General features: G+C 44.2%; 2 protein-coding genes across 24 annotated transcripts in view; one reads left to right on the top strand and one right to left on the bottom strand.

The window, feature by feature from the left end:
- Window positions 1-8,266, top strand: part of APAF1 (apoptotic peptidase activating factor 1) — a 111,655-nt gene extending 103,389 nt beyond the window's left edge. For 3 of the 5 annotated variants that reach the window (XM_070454126.1, XM_070454125.1, XM_070454120.1), the window contains 2 exons: window positions 136-3,956; window positions 6,442-8,266. In XM_070454126.1, the coding sequence (XP_070310227.1) occupies window positions 136-285 (150 nt within the window). In that variant the 3' untranslated portion in view covers window positions 286-3,956; window positions 6,442-8,266. The remainder of the gene's footprint in view (window positions 1-135; window positions 3,957-6,441) is intronic. The other 2 variants (XM_070454121.1, XM_070454122.1) reach the window with 2 other exon arrangements.
- The window catches only part of ANKS1B (ankyrin repeat and sterile alpha motif domain containing 1B), a 1,083,120-nt gene continuing 1,063,790 nt past the window's right edge, over window positions 627-19,956 (bottom strand). For 13 of the 19 annotated variants that reach the window (XM_070454113.1, XM_070454115.1, XM_070454106.1 and 10 more), the window contains 2 exons: window positions 5,608-5,775; window positions 627-2,467 (listed from right to left, as the gene is read on the bottom strand). In XM_070454113.1, coding sequence (XP_070310214.1) covers window positions 2,357-2,467; window positions 5,608-5,775 — 279 coding nt within the window. In that variant the 3' untranslated portion in view covers window positions 627-2,356. Of the gene's footprint in view, window positions 2,484-2,628; window positions 2,722-5,607; window positions 5,776-19,956 lie in introns of those variants that run through there. The other 6 variants (XM_070454108.1, XM_070454102.1, XM_070454103.1 and 3 more) reach the window with 3 other exon arrangements.

Below are 19,956 nucleotides of genomic sequence, written 5' to 3'. Positions count from 1 at the left end.
TGATGTCCTAGTGCTCCACGGGGAGTATCTGGAGATGGGCTTTTGGGAGAGTAGCGTAAGGTGGGACCTTGGGGGTGGGGCCCTCACAGTGCGATTAGTGCTTTTTAAGAAGAGGCGCACCCCCACCCTCTGCAGGCACACGCCGAGGAGAGGTCCTGTGCGCACGCAGAAGAGAGCCGTCACCAACAAGCCAACCCAACAGAAAAGCCCTTAGAATGCAACCTGCCTTGCTGCCACCTCCACCTTGGACTTCCCAGCCTCCAGAACTGTAAGAAATTTGTTTAAGCCACCCAGTATTTTGTTTTGGCAGCCTAAGACAAATGTGTAGGCCTTCAGACAAACTTATAAAAATGATCTAGTTTGGTGGTCCTTCCCTCCTGTAGCCGTTCTTCGTTATAGCCCACTTTACTATTTAAACAAAGACAATGGTGGCTTTATGGCTGAATTCAAACTGTAAAGGCCACTGCATCTTTCTCAGACTGGCTGAACTTGGAAATGAACCAATCCTCAACAGTTTTGCCAAGTAAAAAATTCATTTAACTATGGATGCTGAGAAGGCTAAGCCTTTGGTTCTTTCCTAGAAATGGAACTGGGAAGGTGCTCACAGAATGATGCCAAGCACCAGCAGCTGTATAGTTTCCATTTTATTTTATGTGCTTTTTTTTAATAGGATATAAATAATGACAAAAATTACAAAATTTATAACTGGAAGCCCAAGCATATTTACACATATGTCTCCATTTCAGCAAAGCTACTGTTTACTTTGCTCCTATACAATCTCCTTTTGGTACCATATTTTAGTGTTATTTTACTCTCAATTTACTACATACATATCAACAGTGAATAGGCAAAATATATACAAGGAACTGTTCAGTTCAAGTAATTTAATATTGTATTAAAATTCTTTAACACTGAACTAAAGCCATATACATTTGTCAGTTTGAAATAAAATTGTTTTCTTTCTTCAAAACTCACCAACTGATGATGTAACTGATAATCTCAGATTTAAAATAATATTGGTTAATTAAAAAAAAACATTAAGACAATCCCACAATTTATCAATATCGCTATAATGAATTTCAAAATGATTCACAATGTGATTGGTTAGAACAATATACATTAAAATGTTATTTTTTTCTATGATATTGGTACTGTTTATATAATTTGATTCTACATAAATATACATTATGGTATCATACAAATACTCCACAGAGACATTAAAAAATTAAAATACCTTAAAGAAATGTAAGTAAATTTTATTTAATCAAAGAGTAAGCAAACATTTATTTATTTTGTTTCAAGAAAGTTTTATTACTTTGGAATCTCTCTTTTTTTTTATTTGTTTTTTTTTCTAGAAAAAAAGTTTTTTGCAATAGAATTTTATTAACACCTTTCTCAAACAAGGTTTCCATGACAGAAATCTTGACGGCAGGAGCCCTAGATTTTTTTAACATGTTCTTTAAAACTGTGAAGATTAAAAAAAAAAAAATCTTTGCAGGCTTACGGCTGCGTCAGCACTTTCGGTAAGACGCCAGTCTGCTGCCTAAATCTCCTGCTCTGGGGAGTGGCCTGGGTCCTCTGCCACTCTGAGCAGCCCTCTTGGTGGTAGCAGTAGAAATTTAGTTATTTGAAATGAAACCAGAAACATCCCTCACGACTAACCTAGTTTTCTTATCAATGCATTAGTGAAACATTCTTTTTAATAAAAATATTTAATACAAGACACGTTTTTCTGTGCATAATAAATTCCTCTGTTTTAAATCATTAGGTTTTTTAATCAATCCACAGATGTAAAGGTTTTCTTTATCTGACATGGTTGATTACATATAAAATCCACAAATATAGAAATTGGGAAATAGAATTCCCTGGCAATCAGGGGAGTAACTTCTGTCCTCTTGCATGAAACGATACTTAGTGAGATCATGACTTTAGAGATGCTTTCTGGGGGTAGTTCTGTTCTACCTTGAAAACTGCTGACAGTGAAAAATAAACCCAAGATTTTTATACTTTTAGGCAGTATTAGCGATCCCCTGTGTTTTTGCAAGGTGTTATCCCCAAATAACAGCAAAGCGAGGTTGGGGCAGAGTCATGAGAAATACCTTGGGTGGTGGCCAGGAGTTGGGGTTGGAAGCGTCAGCCACAAACCTCTGCTCTTTCTCTCAGGGGTTACGGCTGGAAAGTCTTGGTTGCACTTTCTGTCACTGGTGCAGAAAGAACGTCCCCAGGAGTGGCCAGTGGCCTCTCGCCCATGACAAGGCCACACAAACAGAGCAGTCTTCCTCCCGGGCTGGGTGGAAAGCCTGCTCCGGGACTGCTCGGCGTGCAAGGCACCACGAGGACGGGAAGGAGGTGAGTATCAGAAAATCGTGGTCTCATACTTGGTATTTATCCCCCGCTTGGCCTCTTGTCCTGGCTCCACGATCCACGGCAGGTTGGCCAGAGTCTTTTGCTCAGATGGGTCGATCTGCTTTAGAACAGAAAGGCTAATGCCTGTTATACGGTAACTGCTCAGGAGTGCACGCATGCATCCTAACACTGCCTGGAAATCAGCATTGCGCCCTGGCAAGACTTCAGGATGCTGGTGGGTGAGTCATTTGTTGCTTCTTCTGATCACGTTGACTGCACAGGTTCAAGGCACAGCGGAGAGGGGGCGGACAGTGAGTGAGGCATGGCCCTTCTCTTGAAGGCACACAGGCGGGGAGCGGATACAGGAACACTTTACTGAGAAGTGAGATTTGAAAGGGAATAGGGCACTCTGTGGACACCAGGAAGGCCACTGGCCCCGTGCTGCGAGGCAGGGGGACTTCCTGGAGGAGGTGAGCCAGGCTATGTCCTCCCTAGCTCTCAAACCTCCATTGGTTTCCTTCAGAGTCAGAATAAACCCAAAGTCCTTGAGGGGACCTCGGGGGGCCCTGCCTGCCTTTCTGTGCTCCAGCCACACCAGCCTCCCTCTTGCTCCCTGCCTGCCGAGCCCACGCCCTCTGTGCCCACCAGGTCTCTGTCTGAATACACTCCGGACACCTGTGTGCTTTCTGCCCTAATGTTAGTGTGGCACAAGCGTCATCTCCTCACCGGTTTACTGCATGTAAACTAGCACCTCAGCTTTTCTGCTCGCTTCTTTATAATCCTTATGCCATACGCATCATGTTTATTTGTTCATCTGCCACTAAAATGTGCGCTCACAAAGGTGGGCTTTGTTCTGTTTCCTGCGGGTGCCCTCAACTTTGACAAGCTCCCAGTAAACAACAGGCGCCCAATCCATTCCTGTCAACTAGACATTATTTGAAAATTAAGGTATACGTCTAAATGGAGAGCTGAAGATGAAGCTTCCTGGGGAGCAGTACGTGCAGAGTCCTGAGGTAAGGGGAGGGGAGTGAGGGTTTGCAGTCAGAGCGCTGAGGGGAAGGAGGTGAGCAGGGCCACGTCAGGCTGAGCCTCGACCTCGACCCAAACAGCTATAAAACGTCACACCTGTACAAGGTCACGCAGACCTGCCCGGGTAAAGCTTGAGTTCTAAGCTCTCACGGTGACGGGGAGGGGGCTGGGGCAGTTCTGCACCAAACTTCCCCCTCTTTCCTTGGTGTTTCCACTTCTGCCCTTGGACACCTGCTCTGCTCAGGAAACCTGGAACAAGGGGGCTACCAGAAGGCTATGGGGTTCCTGCTTTTCAGCTGCCTGTGATTTGTCTGTACCTCCACAAGGCTGTGGGGGAACTTCACATGTCTAATCACAGGATGTTTCTCAACAATGGTTTTGGGTCTGAGGGAAATGGAACACAAGACACCTGCTGAGGGGGATGGGATCTTGGGGCAGTTAAAGAGCAGCAGTATTATTCACTGTATGTTCCATCTTTTTCTGAAGGCTTCTAAATGAATATTCTACGAGCCCTTATGGTGCACATCCCTGCATACTTGCCTGGAAGAAGTCTACAGGGACCAAAGAAAAGTCAGATGGAGGTAGGAACAGATTTATCCAGCCCACATGGGAATGCATACAATAGACTAGAGCTAGTCCTCCAAATATTCTGAAAATTCCTGGATGTTTAACCTGCTTTTCCTGTGGGGTAAGACAGACAATAAATAGGAGATGCCTCTTTGTGTAGCTGGGCCTGGATGGCCAACCGGAGTCAGCTGTGCAGAAATGAGGGGGGGACGAAGCCAGGTGGAGGGAACACAGGTAGGTGGAAGCTTTGTCTATTCCAGGAATATGGAGGCTGAGTGTCTGGGAGGGGTGTGGTGGGAAGTCAAGGCTGTGGTACCATGATGTGGCTGCCCTGTGGAGGAAGGTAATTTCAGGAGGTGTGCTGGAGTAGTTTTGGAGATGTGGTGGTGATGGCTAGGATGGGAAGAGTGACAGAGAAATGGAGAGGAGTGGATGAGCTGAGAGATGTTTTAGGGGCTGAATGGATGGAATCTGCTTGTGGGCTGGATACAGGGGTGAGAAGAAGATAGGAATCAAGGCTGCCTTCTAGATTGATGGCTTGAGCAACTTGGCGACTGGTTAGCCTGTTTACTAAGCTGGCAAAGGTGGGGACAGAGAAACAGCTTTGTGGAGAGATCAAGCATTCTGTTCTGGGTGTAGTAAGTTTCAGCTGTCTGCTAAGTATCAAAGGAGAAATTGGACCTGTAGGTGCGGGGCTGGGAGATGCTGAGGTGGGAGGATGTGCAGTTCCTGGCAGTGGTCAGTGAGGGACAAGCATGGGTGTGAATGGTGAGGTGGAAGAAAAACTCTGAGATGTGAGCTGTCACAAGAAGCCGCATGGTCTCCAAGCATGGTGTTTCTGCAAACATTAAAAACCCTACAATTCCCCATGACCTGGGGTTGGTGGGGAGGAGGAGGAGAGTCACAGATGGAAGGATACATGGATGTGAGAGCGATGCCTCTGGGATGGTGTTGCTGCCCAGAGTCCCAGAGTTCCAAGGATGCCATACGGCAGCAGAAACCAGACGTGAGGCTGGGAACATTCCAGCTTCTGGGTACTGCTACTACCAGAGGAGGCTGCTTTGAAGTCAGGAAAGTCTGTTAGGACAGGATGTGTGCAGAGCATGTGGGAGGGAAGGGGAGGAAATTCCTGGAGGAAGGCAGATGCGAGCAGGAGGGGCAGTACCTTCTGAACAGGCCCGCTCTGCAGGACGCCTCAGCTGCTGCCGGGAGAACACAGGGCCTGGTGTCCAGGCCTCTCCCATCCCCACCCCCTGCAACCTTGGGTCCGTGCACAGCTTGAGCCCCCAGCTTCTACTTGCTGGGTACCAGGAGCACCCTTGCTGTAAGCCTCTGCCAACCTCTCTGCTGCCCAGTGGCCTGGAAGAGGCCTGCCCCCTGCAAGGGTGGCAGCTGAGGCCTCAGGGATCTTGGTCCCCAAGTAGCCTGGATCGAGAGGAGAGACTGACCCGGGACAGCAGCACCCAGCCCCCTCCCAGGCTGCTGCAGGCCACAGAGCAAGTGGGATTTTCTCGGGAGCCTCCAGGTTCAGTAGATGGTCCCCAAGACTGCAGGAACTGGGCTGAGGGGAGGACAGGAAGGGCAGGCCCTGGATTCTCACCAGCACCCACACCACCACAGATCCTTCCCTCCAGTTCTCAGAACATCTGTGTCTTGTCTACTTACCACCGACTTGCGAATGCTGACACGGGGCTTGGGGATGGGCTTGGAGGGCTTGTTTTCAAAGCTTTCTGGAAGCGTGGAGGAATGCCCCCCTTTCCTGGCTTGCAGCGCGAGCTGGTAGGCGACTTCAAAGGCCTGTCCGAGCGTCAGGATGATCTCATAGGCTAGGTTCTGCAAGAGAAATGGGAAGGCGTTACAGCAGCATCCTGCAGGTCAGAACAGTCACTGAGCGGGTGAGCCGGCGAGGACCTGCAGCTGTTCCACCTGACATGGCAGCGCGTCAGGGGAAATCTGACAGACTGCACACTCTGGGTCCAAGTTAGGGTCTGCATGAGGCATCAAGTCACTGCTGCAATGCACATGCTTACAGCCACCCCAAGGAGCCCGCCCTGGAACCCCACTTCCCCCTGGGTGCCTGTTTTGCTCCCAGGCCTTGGAAGGGAAGGGGTTACACTGGTCCCTCAGCCTGTGAGGGTGAGCCCACACACTCCCCAGGAGGTGCTCCTGAGAAGTTTGGGTCTCTTTAAGTCCAACATCTGTGATTCAGTGAACATCTCTGAAACACAATCACAGTCTAATTTAGGCAGAGGGGAGAGGCATTAGTCATGCTGGTGTGGCGTCTCGCAGTCACAGCAGCGAGCACGCAAACAGAGCCAACTATCCATCTATTTCCTGAGGCGTCTGCTCTCCTTGTGGGCCCACTCCATATTTTATCACCAAATCAGTGAGAGACAGGAGATTCTGCCCGAATGCCATGCCACACAGCGCCTAGGAGAAGTTCTTTTCTTCAGACCTTCTTCATTCTCCTCAGGATGACGTCTGGCTTCTCTCCTCCAGGTTGCTACTGCACTTCTGCCTTCTCTTTTGAGCACTGTCCCACCCCATCTTCTCTCACTGAGAAAATAAGACCTGAGTTCAACAGCACATCAATGAGCCGGATGTCTACGGGTTACAGTGAGTTACCACCGCCCCAGCTGAGTGCCAGCAAGGTCTGTCCCAAGTTTCCTCGCTGATGAACATCCCTAGATATCTGTGTGTGGTTTCTCGCTGATTTTGCATCTGTGACCCTGCCGCCTCAATCCAGGACACAGACCAGCTCAACTCCCATGACTCTGAGGGGTCTGGTGGGGACTGTTCCCTCTTGATGGAGGAGGGAGATGCAGGATGGCCGTGAGAGGCCCTGTGGAAGAACCTGTGGGTTTCCACCCTGACCAGAGTATAGATCCATGCCCGACTGTCGGGAACTAGTCTCAGAGGACATGTCTTCTCTTTAGAGACACAGGTGAAGAAGCGACACCCCACAAGACAGACGTCTGCTTACTGGAGACGCTGAGCCTCACACAGCCAGCCAAGCTCTTCCTTCAATGAGCATGGGCCATTATTTGCCTCCTAAGATGAGTCAGACCAGGAAATTAGCAATGTACCAACAAATGCTAGTGGAGGAGGGCTGAGCCCTCACGTCACGACCAGTGTGGTCCCCTGGAAAGGGGGCTCCGGGCATAACTGCCCCCACGAAGTCCGGGCTCGTCTTGTTCACAGCTGCTGTGGAGATAGATGGTGGTTGTCCATCTGTTGGTAGCAGGTTTTTGTGCTCTAGGCGGGCAGCTGGACTGAGGGAAAGATGGCAGACTCAGCGATTCTGTAACATGCAGCTTTCTGATTCTGGGACAAAGGTGCTTAATGAGTGTGAATTCCTTTATCGTTAACCTAAAAACAAGTTCCTGAAAGTGAGATTTACTTACAGCTTCAGTGTCTTCAAATGAAGCCTATTTGAGCAGGTGAGATTTTCACAAGACTATTATCAGAAGGCTAAAGGTTTTGAAAGGTTCTGGTTAGAAGCTCTACCCTTTCTTTTAAAAGAAGTCCCCAGTGGTAGGAAACCACTGAGATGAGACACACAGACCCGACCAGCCCATGAGGTTCCTGCCAGGTGGCCTCTCCTTGTCTGGCTTGCATTCTCCATGGTGTCTTGGCTTTTCATTTTATTTAGAATGCTCATTTTGAGAGTTGTTGTTTTATGATCTGTCAAGAGCTGGACATTGTTACCTTGCCTACGCTTTCTGTCATCTCGGTGTTTAAGGCTTCGATCCTGGATGCCAGCAATAGCCCGCAAGGAGCAGCTTCTGGGGCTTTGCTTGCAGAGAGTCCTGGGGCCCTTGAGGGACTCAGCAGATGGGACCTGAGGACGCACATCTGAATGGGGATGGGGGTTTGTTTCCCCCGCCTCTTCTTAATACCATCCTCACTATTTAAGATGGGAGGAGAGTTACTGTGACAGCAGGAGACTCAGGACCAAAAGGGATACCACAATCAGATCAGAGCGGCTTAAGTGACATGCCCTTCCTTCCTCCTCTGAGCCAGGCCTGCTGACCCCAGAGATGCTGCCTGGCATCCAGGGACACTGATTAAAAAACCCAAAACCCCGATTAGTCTCTGCTTACAACATATCATCATCTTCACAAGTGGGGAGGCCAGTGTCTGGCACGCTGCAGGCATGCAGGGATGCTTGTTTGCTGAATGAATGACTGAATGAATATCTAAAGGCCAAGCTGGAGTAATAACACTACTAGTTGTTACTATAGGTAACACAGCTACTGTTAAAAAGTGAGGACTTTGCAGATATTAGGCACTGAACCAACCAATAAAGTTTACCATAATCATCTGCAGTTGAATATCATTATCCTTATTTTGTAGATAAGGAAACTGAGGCTCAGAAAGGTTAATCTGACATCACAAGCTAGAAAGTTACAAAGCAGTGGTATGAACCAATATTTGTGACCCAAAAGTCTATGTTCTTTCAAACTAATTTGAAAAGATTTATATACCCCAATGTTCATAGCAGCACTATTTACAATAGCCAAGGCATGGAAGCAACCTAAAGTCCATCAACAGATGAATGGATAAAGATGTGGTATATAAGGGAATATTACTCATAAAAAATGAAATAATTCCATTTTAAAATGCACAGACCTAGCGATTAGCATACTATGTGTAGTAAGAGATAAATATCATATAATATCACATATGTGGAATCTTAAAAAATGATACAAATCAACTTATTTACAAAACAGACTCGCAGACATAGAAAACTTACAGTTACTAAAGGGGAAGGTCAGGGGACAACTTGGGAGTTTGGGATTAACATACACTACTATATATAAAATAGAAAAACAAAGGCCTACTGTATAGCACAGGGCTACGTATACTCAGTGTCTTATGTACTATATCTATATATACTTAGTATCTTATAATAACCTATAATGGAAAAGAATCTGAAAAAAGAATATATATAAAAGCAGATGCCTAGGTTGGTAACTCTGACTCAAACTGAATCTCTCTGTATCAATTCTGCCAATCCACTGTATTTTATATAAACACCTGGAATAAGTCAACTATGCTTCAAAAAAGGTATGTTCCCACCCTCCCCACGTGTGGCAGCTTGTCTCCAAGGTGGCAGCCATCACTCTTCTGCTTCCCTCATGCCACGGTGCTCACATTGAGAGGACTAGTCTGTTCTTTCACCTCCTTGAATCTGGATCAGCTATCCTGACTTTCCTAACTAGCAGAATGTGCAGAAGTGACATGCTGGGACTTATGAGATTAGATTGTGAGGGTCTTGCAGCTTCCACCTGGACCTCATGGAACACTCACTCTGAGGGCAACCAGCCACATAGAAAAACGTCTCCTCTTGAGATTACCACGCTGTATCTCCAAGCTGGCCAGGGGAAGAGGCTGCCAGGAGAGAAACAGCAGTTGCGGCCATCCCAGGCCAGGCTCTAGATAAATGAAGTGAAGGAGTGATACCAGACATTCGAGCGCCAAGAGATGCCACACCCAGGATCTCAGACAGATGGCCCCAGTGGAGGCCCCAGATATCATGGAGCAGAGGAGCAGAAGTGCTCTGCTCTGCTCAGATTCCTGACTCTCAGAATTGTAAACATGATAAAATGGATATTGTTTTACAGCAGTAAGTTTTGGGAGTGGTTTGCTAAATAAACAGTAATAGATAACTGGAATACCATTCAATGCTAAGGAAGGCTAGCTAGACCTCATTGAGGTGGCAGGAAGAGGGGATCAAGCTGCAAGCGGGGATGAACAGTCATAATTAGCAAGCCAACTCCAACAAAACAAACTTCATGCACCACGACCAGGTTGGATTCACTGCAGGGTCGGTCACTTGGGAAGTTCAACATACACAAATTAATCAACGTGATACATGTCAACAAAAGACAAAAACCACACGGTCATCTCAGCAGATACAAAGAGCATTTGATAAAACTCAACATCCACTTATGATAAAAACTCTTATGGAGGTGGGTATACAGGGAACATACCTCAACATAATAAAAACTATGACAAACCCATGATCAGTGTAATAATAGTGAAAAGCTGAAAGCCTTCCTGCTAAAATCTGAAACAAGAATACCCACTCTCACCTCTTCTATTCAAGATAGTAGTCCTAGCCAGAGCAATTGGAAAAGAAATAAAAGGTATCCAAATTGGTAGGGAGAAGGCAAAATTGTCATTATATGCAGATGCATAATACATATGCATACTATACATGGAAAACCCAAGATTCCACTCAAAACTATTAGAACTGATAAATTCAGCAAGGCAGCAGGATGTTAAGAGTAACATACAGAAATGGGTTGCATTTCTTTACACTAACAATGATGTATCAGAAAGGGAATATAAACTATCTCAAAATTACATCAAAAAATATTTAGTAATAAACCTCACCAAAAAGGTGAAAGACTTATATGCTGAGAACTACAAAATGTTAATAAAGGAAATCAAAGACTGTTCAAAGACATGGAAAGATATCCCATGCTCTTGGACTGGAAGATTTAAGACTGTTAAAATGGCCATACTATCCAAAGCAATATACAGATTTAAAGTGATCCTTATCAAATTACCTGTGACATTTTTCAGGAAACCAGAATAATCCTCAAATTTATATGGAACCATAAAAGACTCAAGATTGCCAAAGCAAGAAACATAATTCTCCCAGTCTTAAAAAGCTATAGTAATCAAAAGTGTGGTATTGGCACAAAAACAGACATATGGATCAATGGACAGAATAGAGTCCAGAAATAAACCCATATACTTATAGTCAGCTAATCTACAGCAAAAGAATCAAGAACATACAATGGGGAAAAGACAATACCTTCAGCAAGCAGTGTTGGAAAAGTTGGACAGCAGCATGCAAATCACTGAAGTCAGAACACACTCTCACATCATACACAAAAATAAACTCAAAATGGCTTAAAGAAGTAAAATATAGGACATGGCACCATAAAACTCCTAGAAGAGAACACAGGCAAAACATTCTCTGACACAAATCGTATCAATGTTTTCTTAGGTCAGTCTCTCAAGACAATACAGATAAAAGCAAAGATAAACAAATGGGACCTAATCAAACTTCTAAGCCTTTCAGAGCAAAGGAAACCATAAACGAAATGAAAAGACAACATACAGACCAGGAGAAAATATTTGCAAAATGATGTGACCCATACAACTTGACTTCCAAAATATAAAAACATCTTATAAAACTCAATAATGAAAAAAAAAAGCCCAATTAAAAAGTAGGCAGAACACCTAAAAGGACATTTCCTCAAAGACAACAGCCAATAGGCATATGAAAGATGCTTAACACTGCCAATTATTAAAGAAATGCAAATCAAAACTACAGTGAGGTACCACCTCACACAAATCAGTGGCTATCATTAAAAAGTCCAGAAATAAATGCTAGAGAAGGTGTTGAGAAAAGAGAACCCTCCTATGGCTCTTGGTAGGAATGTGAATTGGAACAGCCACTATGGAAAACAGTATGGAAGTTACTGAGAAAACTACCAATAGAACTGTATGATCCAGCAACACCACTCTTGTGCAGATATCCAGACAAATATATAATTCAGAAAGATACATGCACCCCCATGTTCATAATAGCACTATTCACAATAGCCAAGACATGAAAATAACCTAAATGTCTACTGACAGATGAATATATAAAGAAGATACTGTACATATATACAATGGAATACTACTCAGCCATAAAAAGAATGAAATAATACCATTTTCAGCAAAATGAATGAACCTAGAGATTATCATACTAAGTGACAGAAGCCAGAAAGATAAATATTTATATGTGGAATCTAAAATATGACACAAATGGACATATCTATGAAACAGACTCACAGAGAAAACAGACTTGTAGTTGCCGAGGAGGAGGATAGGGGAGGGAAGGATGGGGAGCTTGGGGTTATCAGATGCACACTCTTATGGAGAGAATGGATAAACAAGGCCCTAACTGTATAGCACGGACTTCCCTGGTAGCTCGGCTGGTCAAGAATCTGCCTGCAATGCAGGAGACCCTGGTTTGATTCCTGGGTCGAACATCCCCTGGAGAAGGGATAGGCTAACCACTTCAGTATTTGTGGGCTTCCCTTGTAGCTCAGCGGAGAAAGCAATGGCACCCCACTCCAGTACTCTTGCCTGGAAAATCCCATGGACGGAGGAGCCTGGTAGGCTGCAGTCCATGAGGTCGCTAAGAGTTGGACACAACTGAGCAACTTCATTTTCACCTTTCACTTTCACGCATTGGAGAAGGAAATGGCAACCCACTCCAGTGTTCCTGCCTGGAGAATCCCAGGGACGGGGGAGCCTGGTGGGCTGCCGTCTATGGGGTCGCACAGAGTCGGACACGACTTTAGTGACTTAGCAGCAGCAGCAGCTTGTAGCTCAGCTGGTAAAGAATCCACCTGCAATGTAGGAGACCTGGGCTTGATCCCTGGGTTAGGAAGAACCCCTGGAGGAGGGCATGGCAACCCACGCCAGTATCCTTGCTTGGAGAATCCCCATGGACAGAGGAGCCTGGAGAGTTGCAGTCCATGGGGTCACAAAGAGTCAGACAGGACTTAGCGACTAAGCATGCACTGGATAGCACAGGAAACTGTATTTAATATCTTGTGATAAACCATAATGCAAAAGTATGAAAAAGAATATAAACCGAATCACTTTGTTGTACAGCAGAAATTAATGCAACATTGTAAATCAATTATTCTTCAGTAAAATTTAAAAAATAACAGTACACAGTCACAGGAGGTCGGAGCCTCTACCCCCAGCCCTGACCTTGGGAAAGCTAGCTGATGCTTGTGATCCATTGGGTCACAGTAAGCACCCGGGTGTCCCTTCACATGCTGGCCCAAACCACAGAGTTGACAACCACACTTTCATCTCTGGTTGCTACTTCGCTTGGGCATAAATCCAAACTCATTTAGTTTTATGTTCACTACCTCCCACCCCTCAAATGCTGTAACCAGGTTGTCTCTGACCCTGGCTCCTAGCTTACTGGAAAATACCTGCCTTGGCCTTTCCAGCATGACTCTTTTTGAGATCACACTTATTACAGCAACTGACTTTGAGTACTGTCTACCTTACATAGACCGCAATGAAAGAAGGAAGCCGGTGTCACTGCATGTGTCTTCAGGGGGTGACTACTGGGAAGAGTATGCTCTGAGCCTGTTTTCTTCTTTCAAAATGGGGATAGTAACACATGATGTATGCCCCTTACTGGATTACTTTGAGAATCATTCATAATCACATTTACCCTAATGACAGTATCAGCTAACGATTATTCATTGTGTGCCATGTTGCACATGGACTGTCTCATTTAATCCTAACAGCAACCCTGTGGAAGTTACATTAAACAGCTGTGGGGCCACTATCATCTCTGTTTTGCATGTCAGAGAATTAAGCTCAGGAAGGTTAAATAACTTGTTCATGAAGACAGCACCTGGCTGAGCTGGGCTTTAAATCCAGTTGTCCCAAGAGGCTGTGCTCTTGACCACTGTACCTTAGAATTATACTTAAGATTGGCTCAGATGGTAAAGAATCTGTCTGCAATGTGGGACACCTGGGTTTGGGAAGATCCCGTGGAGAGGGAAATTGCAACCCACTCCAATATTCTTGCCTGGAGAATTCCATGGACAGAGGAGCCTGGTAGGCTACAGTCCATGGGGTCGCAAAGAGTCAGACATAACTGAGCAACTAACACTTTCACTTCCTCTCTAAATAGAAGACTTCTGCATACCTAAATCGACATTAAAGAATACATACAGATGGCCATGAGGCACACGAAAAGATGTTCAACATTGCTAATTATCAGAGAAATGCAAATTGAAACTACATACAATGAGGTACTACCTCAGATTGCTCAGAACAGCCATCATTCAAAGTCTACAAAGACTAAATGCAGCAGAGGGTGTGGGGGAAGGGAACCTTCTATACTGCTGGTGGGAATGTAAATTGGTGGGTACTATGGAAAACAGTATGGTGGTTCCTTAAAAAACTAAAAATAGGGTTACTGTATGATCCAGAAATCTCACTGCTGGGCATATATCCAGATAAAACTGTAATTTGAAAAGATAACATGCACCCCAATGTTCATAGCAGCACTGTTTATGATAGCCAAGACATGGAGACAACTACATGTCCATCAACAGATGAATGGATAAAGATGCAGTATGCCTCTCTCTATATATATATATATAGATAGATAGGTAGATACAGATATAGATGGCTTCTCTGGTGGCTCAGACAGGGAAGAATCGCCTGCAATGCAGGAGACCTGGGTTCTAAGATGTAGTGTGTGTGTATATATATACACACATACACACAATGGAATACTACACAGCCATAAAAAGAATGAAATAATTCCACTTGCAGCAATGTGATAGAGATGATCATACTATGAGAAATAAGTCAGAGAAAGACAAATACCATATGATATCACTTATATGGGGAGTCTAAAGTATGATACAAATGAACTTATCTACAAACGGAGACAGACTCCCAGACCTAGAAAACAGACTTATGGTCAGTGACAGGGAAAAGTGGGGGAGGAATAAATCAGGAATTTGGTATGAACAGAGTCACACTACTACAAATAAAATAGATAAGCAACAAGGACCTGCTGTATAGCACAGGGAACTATATTCAATATCTTATAATAAACTATAATGAAAAAAATGTATAACTGAATTGCTTTGCTGTTCACCAGAAACTAACACAACATTATAAATTAACTATACTTCAATAAAAAAATAGAAGACCTCTTCAAACTCCTGAAAAAGAAGAAACCTTAACATTAAATACAGAAGCTCCTGGGTGAGAGATGCATCTTGGCTGGTGAGGGTCCCATGCTTGGCACGTGTCTCCGTCAGGCAGGAGGTGTTCTCCAGGCAGAGGGTGTTCTCTACAACTTCACAGGAACTGTTAACACAGCGATTCTCAGCTGGTGGCCCTGCCCCTTGCAGGGTGAGGGATGATATAAGGGATGAAAGCCAACTCTTTCTCTCCAATGGAGTGTCTTTGGGGTGAAGGCAGGGAATCTCAATTCAATGGGGACACCTGTCCCAGGGGGCACATTACAATCTCCAGAGGCCTTCCCCTCCTCCACCCCCTAGGATTTTGATCTGTGGATTACATGAGAGGGCCACCATATTTTAAGGATAGATTTTAAGTATAATCCAAGGATGCAAACTTGTTATTCTGTGGAAACTAGAGAGGTCTGCAGGCCAGCCTGTATTTACCGTGAGCTTCTTAAGGCAGCCAGGGCTGGCAGTTGAATGTCAATCACCATGGATATTTACCAGGCTACTTCCTTATGTCGAGGGCTGAGTCCCTGGTGCCGGGCCTCTGATAGGTGTCCAGGAATTGCGCCCTGAATGATGCCAGGGAGAGGGGGCTCAGGATACAGACAAAGAGGTGCCCCTCATCGTCCTCCTGCATCTCATCTGGCGCTCTCATCAATCTGATGTCAGAATAACTGCTGCGGAGACTATAGGTAGCTTGTCCCCTAGGGAAAATTCTGGCCACCCAGGTAAATAATTTATATTAATTGGCACATCACTAGGATTTTTCTGTGTTGGAAACTCCTGGTTTGAAAAGCTTTTGGGCTCAAGGGTTCAATGGCATATTTGCAAGAATATTCATCACAGTGTTAAAAATGTCCTTAATAGGCAGTTGATTAAATATACTACAGAGATCTACACAGGGGCTACTAGGCAGCCATTTAAGATGAAAACAGATGCATTTAAAAGACTGATTAAAAGACTCAGTAAAAATTATGTATACATACAAACATAGATGGTATCTATGTACATAGAAAATGGATATATGTTAAAATGTTATTAAATGGTTATCATTGAGTGTTGAGATCACTGAGTGTTAAGGACAGTTTTTTTTAATACTTCTTTGTATGTTTTGAACTTCATTCAAATGAAAATGAATAATTTTACAATCATAAAATAATAAGCTTTTGCATTTGAGAATTAAAAATAAGAGAAAATCTAGCTCATATCTATCACCTGCCTCTTTGTTCTCTGGCAGAGAGGGCTGGGAACTTCTCCAGGCAAAATCCAGACCCTGTATTTTGGTGTTTCCATGACTCACCCCCATGAACCAGTGGCGCTGGCCATCCATTTGGTCAAAGGTCTCATTTAAGCTCTTCAGTTTTCTATTGGATGTAAATTCTAGCATCTGCTCAGCTGAATTTTAGAATATTCAGTTCTTCCTTTAACCTGAAACCCCAATACCTCGACTCCAAGTCCAGAGCAAAAAGTCAACTCTTCTGTTCAATTTCTATCAAACCTAGCTGGAAAATGTTCTATGTGGACATTAACTTATGAACACATAGTCAATCCACTTTTGCAGCCGTGCTAGTTTTGATCCCTGCACCAAATCTGACCACCTGTGAACTTGAACCATATTCTACTTCCTCTCCTCTCATATAGATGATAAAGCAGTAGTAACAACTATCACAAGACTTTGCCAAGTACATCCCAGAGATGAGCTAAATGCCTGATGTGGATTATCTAACCCTCACAACCACTGTGTAGAGGAGGATTTATCTCCATTTTACGTGTGACAAATTCAGGATTAGTGAGATTAACTTGGCCAAGTTCACAGGGCAAGAGCCAGGATTCAAGCCCATTTCTGACTTTAGATAAGACTATCTTGTGCCACCAGGCTGCCCTGCCGTATTGTTTTCACAAATCCACTGGTGTTCTGCCTCCACTTGCACTGAGGGACCTTCTAAGGAACCGTCTTATGTTTTGGAGATTTGGCATATGAATGTTGGTGAAAACACCATCACACAATATCCCCTCTTGGAGACCCAGGAAGAAAAGTTCTTTCATCATCACATCAAAAAGAATAAAATACCTCGGAAGAAACCTAAGGAGGCAAAACAGCTGTACTCTGAAAACTATAGGATGCTGATGAAGGAAATGAAAGATGACACAGATGGAAAGATACACCATGGTCTTGGATTGGAAGAATCAATATTGTTAAAATGACCATACCTCCCCCGAAGTAATCTATAGAGTCTATGAAATACCTATCAAATTACCAATGGCATTTTTCACAGAACTGGGAAAAATGTTAATTTGCATGGAAACACAGAACACCACAAACAGGCAGAACAACTGTGAGAGAGAAGCACAGAGCTAGAGGGATCCGGCGCCCTGGCTTCCGACTGTGCGACAAAACCACACCAATCAGAACAGCGTGGTACTAGTGCAAAGACAGATGTTACAGCGTCAGAGGCCAGAAACAAACCCACACACTGTGGGCAACTAATCCACCACAGAACACAAAATGGAGAAAGGACAGTCTTTTCAATAAGCGGTGCTGGGAAAACTGGGCAGCTACATATAAAAACATGAAATTAAAACATTCTCTAACACCATATAAAAATTAACTCAAAATGGACTAAAGACCTAAATGTAAGACTAGTATACTCTAAACTCCTAGATACTATAAAAGTCCTAGAGGAAAATATAGGCAGAATACTTTTTGACATGAATTACAGCAACATATATTTTTTGGATTCATCTCCTAGAGTAATGGAAACAAAAGCAAAAATAAATCGAACCTAATTAAACTTAAAAGCCTTTGCATAGCAAAGGAAACCATAAACAAGACTAAAAGACAACCTACAGAATGGGAGAAAGTATTTGCAAATGATGCAACCAACAAGGCATTAATTTCCAAAATACACATAAAGAACCCAATCAAAAAATGGGCAGAAGACTTAAATAGACATTTCTCCAAAGATGATATACAAATGGTCATTCAAAGATTAATGATTAAAAGATGCTCAGCATTGCTAACAGAGAAATGCAAATCTAAACTACAATGATGTAGCACCTCACACTGGTCAGAATGGCCATCATCAAAAAGTCCACAAATAATAAATGCTGGAGAGAGTGTGGAATAAAAGGAACCCTTCCACACTGTTAGTGGAAATGTAAATTGGTGCTGCTGCTATGAAGAACCGTATGGAGGTTCCTTAAAAAAAAATCCTAAAAATAGAAGCACCATATGATCCAGCAATCCCATTCTTGGGCATATATCCAGAAAAGACAGGAACTCTTAATTTGCAGATACATGCACCCCAATGTTCAAAGCAGTGCTATGACAGTAGCCAAGACACAGAAGCAACCTAAATGTCCACTGATGAATGAATGAAGATGTGGCGCTCACACACAGACACTCACAGGACTCTTAGCCATAAAAAAGAATGAAATAATGCCATTTTCAGCAAGACGGATGGACCTGGAGATGATCATATTAAGTGAAGTTGAACAAAGACAGACAACTATCATATGTTATCACTTATATGTCAACTCTAACAAAATGATCCAAAGAACTTGTTTACAAAACAGAACCAGACTCACAGACATAGAAAACAAACATATGGTTGCCAAACGGGGACCAGAGGGAATAAATTAGTAATTTGGGATTAACAGATACATACGACTATCTATAAAATAAATAACAAGGACCTATACTATATAGCGCAGCGAACTATACTGAATATCTTGTAATAATTTATAATGGAAAAGAATCTGAAAAAGGATATATACGTGTGTGTGTGTGTGTGTGTGTGTGTGTGTGTGTCTGGGCTACCCAGCTGGCACTTGCGGCAAAGAATCCACCTGCTAACGCAGGAGATGCAAGTTCGGTGTGTATACCTGAGTCACTTTGCTGGACAGCTGGAACTGCAAATCAACAGTGCTTCAGTGAGAGTTCTTTCAGACATCAGTCTCACTGAAGCTTTGTCTTCTGAGAGGATGAGGTATAATCAACAAAGAAATATCAAGCACATGATGATTGTGTTTTCCTATTTACCTTGACTTCCAGGAAGCTCAGAGCCAAATCTCTGGCTCATTTCTAAAGACTACGTAGAATTCTGCACTCTGTTATGCTGATGCTAAAACTTTTCCCTGGGTCTTGATCTTTCTTTTAGTGTGTATTTTCCCTACTTCAGATCCATGTGTTATCTATTTTCAGATGTATCATTCAGATGTACATTCGTGTACACTGCCTTAAGTCCTATATGAAAGGAGACACAGTATAAATGCTGGCTGTTTGTTCACTTAAACATTTACTTGAGAGCTTCTTTTGTTTAACTCTTTACTGAAAAGTGACTAACAAGGTACCTCAGACATGAGTTCCCACATCATCTGGTGAAAGTGACAGAAAAGGAAGTGTGCTGAGAGCAGAGGGGACACCATAAAGGGATAGGGCCCTGCTGGCTCAGGCTGGGAGGCTGCTGTGTACAAGTGGGCCATTCTGATCTGTCCACGGGCACTTTCCCATTAGCACTGAAAAGTCCCACTGCATTTTAGTGACTAAAATGGAAAGAACTAATCATTGTAGTCCGTAGTCTCAGAAAGCTACAGGACCTGAGGATTTGGCTCCCAGGAGCCAGCGGAGGCAATTGCTGAGGTCAGCAGAGACCATCCCCACTTGAAGAGGGTGCAAACAACATGTGAGGAAAAGAGGGCTCTGTGCAAGGAAGCCCCGGGTGGGGCCAGGAAACTCGGGGCGTCAGGAGGCGCCTCTGCCTGGATCACCTGCCTGGGCAGCGTGTGCCTGGGGCTGCCTGCCTCTGCACCGTCACTGCCGCTGAGGGGACGGCAGTGAGCGGGGGGTCTGGTCCTGGTGACCTTCAGCTCCTCCTCCGCCTGGGAGCTCCAGGAGCCTCTGATTAGAAGCTGCTTTTACCCAACCAATGACGGATTCAGTTTAGAGATGTATGTACAGTTGATCCCAGGTTTAAACAACAGCATTTTACCAAAGGCTGGACTGCAGGTCTCATTAATCCACCAGCCAGTGCACAAAGGTGCAATGCCCAGGGCCCCGGCTTTCACCATGGCAACAATCACCCCAAAACACCCTAAATGGCTGCGGTTTCTGTCTGGTATCAGATGGCTTTTCTTCTGGCCATGTGCCCTTCTCTTACCTCTCCCTTTGCCTGGGGAGTTTCCTGCTCATCCTTGA

The sequence above is a fragment of the Odocoileus virginianus genome, chromosome 23, assembly GCF_023699985.2.
Source record: "Odocoileus virginianus isolate 20LAN1187 ecotype Illinois chromosome 23, Ovbor_1.2, whole genome shotgun sequence".
Taxonomy (NCBI): domain Eukaryota; kingdom Metazoa; phylum Chordata; class Mammalia; order Artiodactyla; family Cervidae; genus Odocoileus; species Odocoileus virginianus.
The sequence above is the reverse complement of the archived record's forward strand: the minus strand, read 5'-3'. Positions and strand labels throughout refer to the sequence as shown.